Genomic DNA, 11,583 nt, shown 5'->3' on the forward strand with positions numbered 1-11,583 from the left:
TAAATATATGTTATTCTTTGAAATTTACCCAGTAGAGCAGGGGTCTCGAATTCAAATTAGCTGGTATTAACATCTCGTAGGAGGGTCATTTCAGCATTCAAGTACCACACGGATGCTTCAAGCAGTTTTCCATTCAGTTTGATGCGGCAGCGGCTTGCAGAGACAGACCTATAAAGACCAATAAATCTTTCCAGCTTTCAGTTGCGGGCCGGTGTTCTTTCCCTGCCTTGCTGCGTACCATCTCTGCCACAAACGCTTGTCCAATAATCACACAAAAATGCAAACAGCTATTGTATACATTTTTATATGTTTTTTTTAACAGTTGGTACAGATCTTTTCCCCCTACTATTAAATAACTTATTTTTACCTTGCACTGAACTAACAAATGAAATACATTTGTACTTTATTTCTATTCTACCTGTAGAAAACTGAGAGAAATCATAAAAAGAGAAGAAAATGTTTCTGAGCACATAACAGATCAGGTCAAACAGAATAAGAGTTTTAACTGGAGAGAAAACTGCTTGAATCAATGTAGATGGAACAACAGAGGGATTTTTTGCAGGCTGCTGCATGATGGTTTAAGAAGTTACACTCTAATGGAAGAGTTATGTGACTTTTTAAATGTGTAACTGTTTTTTCTTATCAGACAAGCTTTGCAGATTCCAAGATAAACTTTCTTGCGACAAAATCAGATGACTGCAATTAAGGAGAGGGATTCATTCATTCACTTCTCTCCTGGTTACTATTTAATTTTTGGTTTATGTAACACTGAGGGCATGTCGGAGACGTCAGAAGAGACCTGAAATTCCACAACTTCTCAAATTATTGACTACTCTTTCACCAGGGCTGTAGTAGATGATGCACAGTAAACTGGGAGGCACAGAGAGAGCACATGCCTCAGCGAATAGGTCTGAATTTGTAGCTCTTCTTGCTGGGGTCCACACAAGTAAGAACGTACACAATAATATAAAAACATTTAAAAAGCACAAATAAACCAAACAAACAAATTGCAAAAAAAATATGAATTCACAACAATAAAACTACAGCAACAATGAAAACAGCACCCACATTATGACAATAATTCTGGGATTCATACACCAGATTTTTTTCTTGTTGAAGTGACTAGATTACTAGTCATTAGAAGATAAATCCTGGATTCTCAGCTCATTCCAAATCTAATCACTTGCCTATGGCTCATGACTCAACCTTTCTCCAAATGTCACTGAAATCTGCGAGATAACAAAGTAACAAACAAACAAAAAGAGCCAAAAACATTACCTCCTTCTTGGAGTTAATAAAAATCAGTTTTATGTAATTGTCTTTTTAGAAATCTAGATTTAATTATTCTGGATTAACAGGTTTAAACTGTGAATAAGTGATCTTATTGGACAAACTTATCAAAGAAGTTCCCATGTTGTCATTTTAAAACTGTAATCTACATAAAACTATCATATAACTATCATTAACAAGTAGTGTATCTATTGAGTCTTTAGCACAAATATATCAGATTTTGTGCAGTTCTTTTGTAATTTCTGTATGCGTATTGTGTGTTGTAGCTGTGTGCATTAAGGATACGAAGACAGCGGTGAGCGGCGGTCAGGTGAGCAGGAAACTCTCATACAAAGATCACGTTCTGGAGCTGACATATGAAGGAGGAAGTCCATGCGCAGCGAACCCTGATCTCCACCACAAAACCATCATCCACTTCATCTGCAGGTACTTCAGACTCTCTGTGCCTGTGTTTGATTTTTTCCTTAGTTTTTTCATTACATTTCTTTTTCAACTGCTTTGAAATGCATTTTTTAAGATGAAGTTTTGTACAGATAAATCGGTGCTCAGCGATTTAGCCAAGTTATTGTCAGGGTATCTAACTTACTAAGATGTCTTGAATAATTTAAGCCCTTATACTTAATGAACTATTATTTATTTATGTATTATTTGTTTGACGGGGCAGTGCACAGCTCCTTAAAGCAAATTTTTGCTCCCTTTACATACGAAAATAGATACGTCGGTTTCAAACAATACTGATTCTCTTTGTCGTGGATATTAAGCAATACAACCTCTTGAGGGCGTCACTCACAGAAAAATCTGTTTCACGCAGACCTCCAGTTTTCCTTCACCACCGTCCAACTCACATTTAATTCCTGTCCAATCTCCTCCCAGCTGTTCTGTAGTACTTGTTTTTCTCTATGCCCTGGGTGAAGTGACATCAAAAATATTTCAAAATTCTCCCCAACTCTCAGAATCACTGCTACACTGCCCCCAACGACTACCGGAGGTACTGCTCTGTTGGTCTGTATCCATAAGCTTCCAGAAAACGTGCAGAAATATGGACGAAATGAACGCAGTGTACAGACAGAGGGCTCCGTTCATATCCATATGCGTATCTAACATTGAGCATAAATGAGCCTTTAGCTTTGACAGAGTTAGCAATAAGCTAATATTCATCAAGACAGAAATAACATCTCTGTCAAGACAAAAATTACATTATAGTAGAAAAACACGACAGCTGTTGCAAGACTTCAGATTTTACAGAATCTAAACACCGCTTTTCACAAAATGGAGGCACATGAAGTCCATTACTTACTTTGTTTAAATCAATGTTTTTGACATTTTTCATATACGCAACAACATGCATTTCGGATGTTTTTTGAAAAGCCTTGTTCCTCAATGAATCGAGACAGGAAGTGGGAAAAATCAGGCATTTATTTTCTCTTAAATTATATTTACTTTTCTCCAGGTTAATGAATTATTTTATCGTTTAAGCTGTCAGAAACCTAAAATCTTTGTGATTATTTTTTTCAAAACACCAGTAATGTATTTGTCATGTTAACACTCAAATATACTATTTTCTATGTTCTGAATATTTGTATTGTGTTTGTATAGGCCACCTAACATGGGCTCGGCCCCTCCAGAGCCGGTTCTCATTGACTCCAACGCGGAGACCTGCACCCACTTCTTCTCATTCCACACACCGCTCGTCTGTGAACAGCCAGTAAGTAGATTTGTATATCTGTCAGAGCAATAAGTAGAGAACGGTACCTCTGTGCTCTTGACCTTTTTAAAAAGTCAGTATTTATCCAGTTAAAAAAAAATCCCCAAATTGAATTGAATGGTCTTCCTGTAAAACTGCGTTCAACAAAAAGAAAAATATATTGGAAGAAAAATCTTTCTGCAGCCATTGTATAGTATAACAATGATTGTATTATGGCCTTTCTGAAGCATACAAACTGTTACAGCTCAATGTGTTAGACTTAGCCTGGTTTTAAGCTCTGCAAAGATGAACCTCTGATGTTTCTTTCGTTATTTAATCTTTCAGGTGAGGTGTTCAGTCCAGAACAGCTCTGGTCTCATAGACCTGACTCCTCTGATTCATGTCAGTGGATACTACACGGCAACAGGTACAGTTATCAGATATGTTATGATTTGAATCATGTCAGTTAATATTTTAAGTCATGTGTGTCATTTCTGGGGCACAACATTCGTCCAGACTTACTTTCTATCCTCTAATTGTGTCCTTCCAGACGAGGCAGTGGACCAAAGTGATGAAACTCCAGACTTCTACATCAACATCTGTCAGCCTCTGAACCCGATCCCCGGGGTCACCTGCCCCCCTGGAGCTTCTGTCTGTATGGATCCTGATGATGGACCTCCTGTGGTAAGAACAGTTTACTTTAACCTCACTTTCATTTGGTTTGATGGAAACCAGCGCTCTGACAATGGGACACAGGTCAGATGAAACCTCTTGATGCAGCAAATAGGCAACAGGACAATAGACACAGCCTTTACAGTGACTGGTTTTACATGCTGCATTTGTGACATGAAATATATTTGGGGGAGCTCAAAATTATGTTCAAAATGCACATGGGGTGTCCCTTCTTGTACCACAACATACATTTAATACCATAACACAAAATGAATTTAAAATAAATACAAAATAATTAGAAGATCCTAACCAAACAGATCCTTCTTCTCCTGTCTCTCAATTTTATATCTATGTTCCTTTCTGCCTGTCAATAATTTTGCCTTCATCCTTTTCTCTCTTTAATTCTCTCTTGAAGGACATTGGCCGGACGACCAGCGGCCCTGAGATCAACAGTGAAACAGGGGAAGTGTCCATCACTTACTCCAGCTCCACCAAGTGTGCGTCTGATCCTGCGCAGAACTACACCTCAACCATCATATTCACCTGCCAGAGAGGAGTGGAGCTGGTCAGTCAGCACTTTTAATGATGAGAATACTAACAAATGAACTGTTCCTGTTGAACAAAGCAGTGACCTTCATGTCTTTATCCAGGGCTCTCCGCAAATGCTGAAGCTGCAGGGATGTGTCCATTTGTTCGAGTGGGCGACTCCTGTCGTCTGTTCGGACGCCACACAAACCAACGGCTGCAAGCTCACCGACTCCCAGCTGCAGTTCACCTTTGACCTGTCCACCCTCTCTGGTGAAGTCCAGGTGAGCTCCATATCGTTACATCCCAGTGATTTTGAACGCTTTGAATATTCATCTTGTTAAATCTATTTCCTTTGGTTTGTGTTATGTTCCTCTATTTTTTTCTATTATATCCAGTTATTAAAACTGTAGTAAAGTAAAGTTTCTGTGCTTTAGGTCCCGGCAGGCTCCAGCATGTATCAAATCAACGTCTGTGGCTCAGTGGCAGAGGCGGCCTGTAAGAACAGTGCCGTTTGCCGGGTGTCTGGTTCTGGTCCAGAGAAGACTGCTTCATCATTTGGCATCAGCAATGCCATGAAGATGGACTTCAAACATGATGAGCAGGCCGTACTGATGCAGTATGGTGGAGGAGATTCCTGCCCACCTGGTAAGACTGCTACTAAAACTACCGAATCTTGCGGTGGCTTAAGACCAGGGCCTAATTCTTCATACTTCAGTAATTTAAGTTTTTATTCTTTTCTTCTGTTGTTTTCAGTTCTTTAAAACTTGCTTAACGCTTATCTTGAGCTGTAAAAGCAACACATTTTAAGACAAAACGTGATAAAGTGCAGCTTATACCCTTTAAACATTAGACAAAAAAACCTTGTTCCATTGGAGCAACCAGCCTTCATTCCCAGATCAAATTACTCTGAAGCCCCTTTGCAGCATGTTAAGGACCTTGGCTTGTAAATGGCTTTCTAGCCACTTTCGAACGAGTGGCACTCACTTGGCGTTGAGTTTAAAAGAAGTAAAACTGAAGTAAAAGATAATGTAACCACTGTAAAGTTATCGCTGGCATCCATGTCAATACTGATATTGCAGATGTGCACTGCTCAACAAAAATGAGTAAGATGCAAGATGCCTCACCCCTTAACTACTTCCATTATCAGCTCTGGAAAAAAAAACGATGTGTCTAATTCAGAATTTTATTGATTAAGTAAAACAAGTGAAATGTCTTCGATGTAGTCTGAAGTGGTTTATAATCTGCTGCTGTTCTTCATCGTGTTTCTGGCATTGAACGTCACACAAAAGTAAAAAAGATGGAAAGACAAATTTGTAGATTAACAATTTTTGGTGGGTTTACTTGCATTTAAAAAACCTGCATATATGTGCAATTTTTCCGTCTTGAGATTTTTTGTGTGAGCTGCATATGTGAACTTATTTTCATATACAAATGACCTAGATGTTGGAAGATGTAATTATTTTATTTGATTTTAAATTAGTTGATTGAGAAACTAAAATAACTCAACAAAAATTATATCAGTCAATTTTATCAGACCAGTGGAGCAAAAATACACATCAGCTCACACTATTATTCTTAATAACTTAATCTAATATTAACTGATCAATCCACAAAGTACATTTGAAGAACCAAATTATCTGTATGAGAATTTTTATCCCGATTAACAACATATTCATCAGGATTTGTAAAACTGCGTTTGAAGATCTGAGCACAGCTTACCTGCTGTTTTAATAAAATGTCAAATTTAAACTTTTATAAAGACGAAAAATGTCTAAATCTGTTTCTGTATTTGTAAAAGCTGCACCAATATTTCTACATTAGTATACTTTTTTATATTTTATTAAATGCACTGTTTTTCAATAATGTAAAAACACTAATACTCTAGTTTCCCAGGAGCAAACTGGAGCACAACAACAAGATAAGATCCTCATTCTTAGTGTCGTGGTCGCTTGTCTAGTGCAGATGAGAGTTGGTCAAACACCAAGTTCGACACAATATTTATTTTCTAGACGGTCTTTATTGCTTGCAAGTAAGAGTCACACATCAGCAGCGCATAGATGTTGACTGAAGAGAGGCAGTCTTTCTTCAGCCTTTATTGTAGGCACACAATTGTAGCATACACATGGTAACATCTGGACTCACTTAGAATAACACTCCCATTATCTCCACATCCACTTTCTTCACAGGTTAACATAAATTTAACATGCACTTAAATCCCATAATTATTGTTTCATACATAAGCCATTGTCAGAACACATATACACAGGAGAGGTTACAAAAATACTCCTTGAACTCCTTGGACAAGAGTCTGTTGTCTTATCTATGTTAGGTTTTTCAACCCTCTCTATCACGTATGGCCCATAGACACAATGTTTTCACTCTTAACACATCTCCTATACTCGTGAAGTTTAACATATCAAAATAACAAAGGGACATTTGGGAAATTCCCTCGCATTAGAAAACAAGCAGTTAATGTGTGTGTTTGTGTGTTGTAGTGACGAACGTGGGCGAGGTATGCGTGTTCCCTTTCACCCTCATGAAGAAGTTGTACACAGGCTGCACCACAGATGAGAGGACTGATGGCAGGAAGTGGTGCGCCACCACCTCCAACTATGACAAGGACAAGAAGTGGGGATTCTGCAATGAAAGTGAGTAGTATTGTCAGGAAAGATGAAGCACATGAACAGAAGGAGAGGAGATGTCACAAATATTATAGACTGAAGCTGAAGTTCATCTTCTTGATAGTTTAAAATGCTTTGTTGTGTTGCATTTTATCACCTCAACCGTCCCTTCTCTCTTTTCTGACAACCCCGCTTTCCTCTCTCCTTCTTCCAGCCACCAGTAAGCGTCAGTCATCCATATTGTTCAGCTGCGACCAATCTGCAGGCCACGGCTCTCCACAGCTGCTCTCAGAGACAGCGGGCTGTTCGGCAACGTTTCAGTGGCGGACCAGTGCCGTTTGTCCTCCGAGGAAGATGGAGTGTAAGCTGGTGAGCCAGCATCAGACCTTCGACCTCCGGACTCTGTCCTCCCTCACCGAGCCGTGGAAGTTTAGCCACCATGGAGATTCGTAAGTCACAAATGGACACTGTTTGCTTGTCGGCTAAGTCCTCCTTATAATCCATACATATTTTTTTATATTCATTTATGCATCATGCTCTTCTTTTATCCTCAATCCAGAAGGACAAGGGGAGGAGGGGTTATAAGATGGAGATGCTACGTTTGTTTTTGTTGTTCATGTTATTTAAGGTTCTGTTAAAAATGTTAAAACTTTAAAACTGATGATAGAACCATTTAAAAAATATCCTTTTACAGCTTTTACAAGCCAAGTTCCATCACATTGAATGTGTATGTGCCAGCTTTTGTGTCTAATGAGCTAGAAATGTAATAAATAACTGCTGGCAAAGCTGTTCATACACATACAAGTGTCAAGTTGCTTTTGTCTTAATTTTTTAAAATGACATATGCAGTGAAATATTCTGACAATAAAAACTTGCCCAGCTGCACAATAGATACAAGAAGAAGAAGAAATATCACTTTGCATATGTTTTATAGGTGAAAAGATTGTAAATGTTTCTGCAAGGCGACTCAAAGCACATGAGCCTTCATCTCCTGAGTTTATTCAAATGTGACACTCTTTCCTGTTTTTATCTCTTCAGGTACTTCATCAACCTGTGTCAGGGGATCCACGGCGGACTACCAGGTTGTCCAGAGGAAGCGACTGTGTGCAGACGCTCAGCAGCAGGAAAAGTCCAGATCCTGGGCCGAGTCTATACACAGAAAATGATCTACACTGGTGGGTAATCGTGACACCTTAGTGTGCTTGATGTAGGACTTATTAGGACTTGTTAGGACGATTGTGATCTCTCCTTGAAGTTTCTAATAATTTTTGGTCATTATTGTATATATTCTACTATATTTTTCTGTATTATGTAACAGAAGCTCTTGTAAAGGCATTTTTCTGGATTGAATATTTTACTGTGATTGTTCCTCATTAAAGTAATTCAAAACTGCAATTAAAGTGAAAACAGTGCCAGCTTTGATGTAAATGAAAACAAATAAAAATCCATAATTAGATGAGAATATCTAAAGGAACTGAGGTGACATTTTTGTTTTTATCTTCAGATAATGTTGTACGGTAGCATTTATGTGACCATTTGAAAAGTTGAAGCTCACAGTCTCAAACTTCTTCTGCAGACGGAAAGATCTCTGTCACTTACTCAGCTGGAGACGATGTCTGTGGGAATGGCATGAAGGCCAAGACTGTGATGCAGCTGAGCTGTGGCTCCACTGTCGGACACCCAGCACTCATCAGGTAACACACACACCACAATTAAATTGTGTGTTCTTATTACACATTCACCCAAACTGAATAATAAACCAAATGATTGTATCATATCTGGACACAATTTCATGCCTCGTTGACATTTCTGGTTCTGTTATTTTCGAAACGTGACGCTGCAGTGACATTCATTTACTCTCCGGTTTAATATGTCTTGACTGCCAGTTAATGAGAGAACAGAGTGTTTTTCTTAAAGTTAAACATTCTTTCGTTACAACGTCATTTGAGGTGCATTGCAAAACATTTCAGACTTGATGTTATTCAGTCACAAATCAGTCAGATTGTCTCATTTAATAAACCTTGAGAAGCGATCACATTATCTCATTTCTACTCCCTTCTTGTTGACCATGCTTTTATGGTTTTTGTCCAAACGCTACAGAAGAAACTTCAGCTGAGTCAGTGCCTCAATTTAAATAGCTCTTAAAAACACGCCTATACAGACAATCATTATTGTATGGTGCTGAATTTTGTGAAACACCTTTGTAACTCTGGTTTTGAAAGGCACTATAGAAAAAAAGTTTATTGTTATTATTAAAGGTGCACTACGTAGTTTTGGGGAAGACATTTTGATCAAACTTGGATGGAAGCTGGGTTCCGGTTCAGAAAAGAGCCGATTAACCTTTGATGTAGATCCAGGACCTTTTTCTCACTTTCTGTAACATTGCGAGATAGGGCGTTTTTCAAAAACGGTCATTTATTTCTCAGGGAATAATGTATGGATCTTGATGAAAAGATCAGCTGTATTTAGGTGGCTGTTATCTGTGAGTGAGCACAATTTAATGCAAATAAAAATCCAGATCCAGCGGATTTAAATGTTTTATTTGATATTGGATTCATTGAATTAAAGGGGACTGGTCGGCCTCAGCGGGGGTATGCACTCTACTGAATGCCATTCAAGTTCAATCTCCAACCCTGCTAAGACTTTCTCATGTCGATCTGTGTCTGTATGAGCAGTGTTGATGAAGCGTCATGTGAGTTTGTGATTGGCTGGGAGACTCGGTCAGCGTGTGCCGTGAAGCAACGGGAGGTGATGCTTGTGAACGGGACGATACAGGTTCCTGATACTGGAGCCAGCCTCAGTCTGGGAGAACTCTACTTCAGGTAACACAAAAGAAAAACCTTCTCCCAGTTCACACTTCTTCACAGATATCTCACATTGTTGCATAAAAGACAGTCTAGAGAACTCCTCCTCTTCCTCCTCTCAGCCACCATCAGGCGTCTGGAGACATTCGTCCTAACGGTGACCGCTACATCTACCACATCCAGCTGTCCGGCATCACCAACAACTCCCTGAGCAGCTGTCTGGGTGCCAACATCTGCCAGGTTAAACTCAACGGGCAGTACAGGCGCAAGATTGGTTCCTCAAGCAAGGCCAAGTACTACATTAAAGGTGATTCATGGGTTTGTTTAGTGTCCCATTTCTATCAGAGATTGTCTCTGTAAGAAATCATTTTTCTATCATTTGCTGGCTCCCATTCTTTGTTGTCACAGTTGTCATGAACATATTTGTACATTCGACTTTTTCATCAGGAGGAAACCTGGATGTGATGGTGCCCTCTGAGTCAACATGTGGACGGGAGAAGACCAAAATGGCGTACTCCACCATCATGTTCCACTGTAACCCCTCTGCAGGCGTCGGCATCCCCGAGTTCATGCTGGAGACAGATGAATGCCAGTACCTGTTTGTGTGGCACACCAAGGCCGTGTGTGGTCTCACGTGAGTAAACACTTTTACACTGATGGCCATAAACCATCTGGAACTCGATAAAGAAATGTCAAGTAATTTGAAGTCTTTCTTCGTCTCATAGAACTGTTGAAGCGAAGTCATTTGACGACAACAGCGAGAGTCTTTCCAGGCGGAGCAAGGCGGTCGGGGTGATGCTGACCGTCCTGCTGGTGGGTCTGGTTGTCTGTCTGCTCGGGCTTTTACTCCACAAGAGAGAGAGGAGGTGAGAACATGAGCATCCAACAAAAGATGTTGGTAGAACTTTCTTTTTAATTGTTGAAAGAACTTTATTGAACCTGTCTGTCTCGCTCTCATCTCCTAACAGAGAGCTGGTGATCCAGAAGGTTGCTGGCTGCTGCAGGAGAGGAAACCAAGTCTCTTATAAATATTCCAAGGTAGGGTAATCCAATGAATGAATGAATTAATCCTGAATTTGTTTAGACACTCATACTCCAGTTCGTGGCAGGAAAACACACTTTTCAAGCCAACCCGTGGAATTTATGCCTTTAAAGGATGCTGCTTCTGATGCAGTGGGACATATCGCCTCTTGCCTCTCCTGACTCTCTGTGTTACTTCATCCAATCATGGGCCACATGTAAAAAATGAAAGTAACAGTTTCACTCCCGTTATCCAGGTAGTTAAATATCTTTAACATGCAACTGCAAACCTCTGTAATCACGTTAGACAGATGGGCCATCAACTTGCCCTTCAAAATTTGAATCATGGCAGTGTTCGGCCACTAGAGCTGACCCGAATGGTTCAAAGCATTGACCGTTGTCAAGGAAACTGACGTCCAAATCAGTTTTTAAGTGCTTTGTTTCATTTCTTTGTGGGGTTTTTTGAAGAGGAAGAAGACGTTGCATCTTGTGTGCTGATAAAGAGGCAAAAGACTAAAATAAAGAGTGAGAAAGTGAGCTCCTCTACTGCATTTCATTAATCTCAAGCATGCAAGTTAAACAAGCGCCCAAATCAGTATCTGCAAGCGAGGGAGCACTGGGCTTTGACAAGTGCTAGCTTAACTAAATACTTGTTGTCCTCAGGTCAACATGGATGAAGAAGGGGGTGAAGAGGAGATGGAGTGGCTGATGGAGGAGCTCGAAGCCCCGCCCACATCCTCATCCTCCTCCTCCCAGCGGGGCAGGAGTAACCACGGCAACGGTCACATCACGACCAAGTCGGTGAACACAGACGGCCTGCGCTCGTTCTCTCTGGACGACCAGGACGACGACAGCGAGGACGAAGTGCTGAGCGTCCCCGGGGTGCGAGTGGTCAAATCCTCCGGACTCTCCAGGCACTCTGCGGCCAATCGCAGCGCCTTCCTCCAGGTGAGTGTCGCCTCGC

The 11,583-nt window shown here is 40.2% G+C and overlaps 1 protein-coding gene across 1 annotated transcript in view; it reads left to right on the forward strand.

Moving 5' to 3' along the window:
- Positions 1-11,583, forward strand: part of igf2r (insulin-like growth factor 2 receptor) — a 50,576-nt gene that overhangs the window by 33,612 nt on the left and 5,381 nt on the right. Inside the window, exons 34-50 of the mRNA XM_073492402.1 lie at positions 1,557-1,716; positions 2,887-2,995; positions 3,320-3,401; positions 3,525-3,658; positions 4,062-4,211; positions 4,297-4,455; positions 4,609-4,819; positions 6,670-6,822; positions 7,010-7,244; positions 7,834-7,970; positions 8,372-8,489; positions 9,471-9,617; positions 9,722-9,906; positions 10,047-10,233; positions 10,325-10,465; positions 10,568-10,637; positions 11,283-11,567. Coding sequence (XP_073348503.1) covers positions 1,557-1,716; positions 2,887-2,995; positions 3,320-3,401; positions 3,525-3,658; positions 4,062-4,211; positions 4,297-4,455; positions 4,609-4,819; positions 6,670-6,822; positions 7,010-7,244; positions 7,834-7,970; positions 8,372-8,489; positions 9,471-9,617; positions 9,722-9,906; positions 10,047-10,233; positions 10,325-10,465; positions 10,568-10,637; positions 11,283-11,567 — 2,663 coding nt within the window. The remainder of the gene's footprint in view (positions 1-1,556; positions 1,717-2,886; positions 2,996-3,319; positions 3,402-3,524; positions 3,659-4,061; positions 4,212-4,296; positions 4,456-4,608; positions 4,820-6,669; positions 6,823-7,009; positions 7,245-7,833; positions 7,971-8,371; positions 8,490-9,470; positions 9,618-9,721; positions 9,907-10,046; positions 10,234-10,324; positions 10,466-10,567; positions 10,638-11,282; positions 11,568-11,583) is intronic.

Source organism: Pagrus major, chromosome 22 (assembly GCF_040436345.1).
Source record: "Pagrus major chromosome 22, Pma_NU_1.0".
Classification (NCBI taxonomy): domain Eukaryota; kingdom Metazoa; phylum Chordata; class Actinopteri; order Spariformes; family Sparidae; genus Pagrus; species Pagrus major.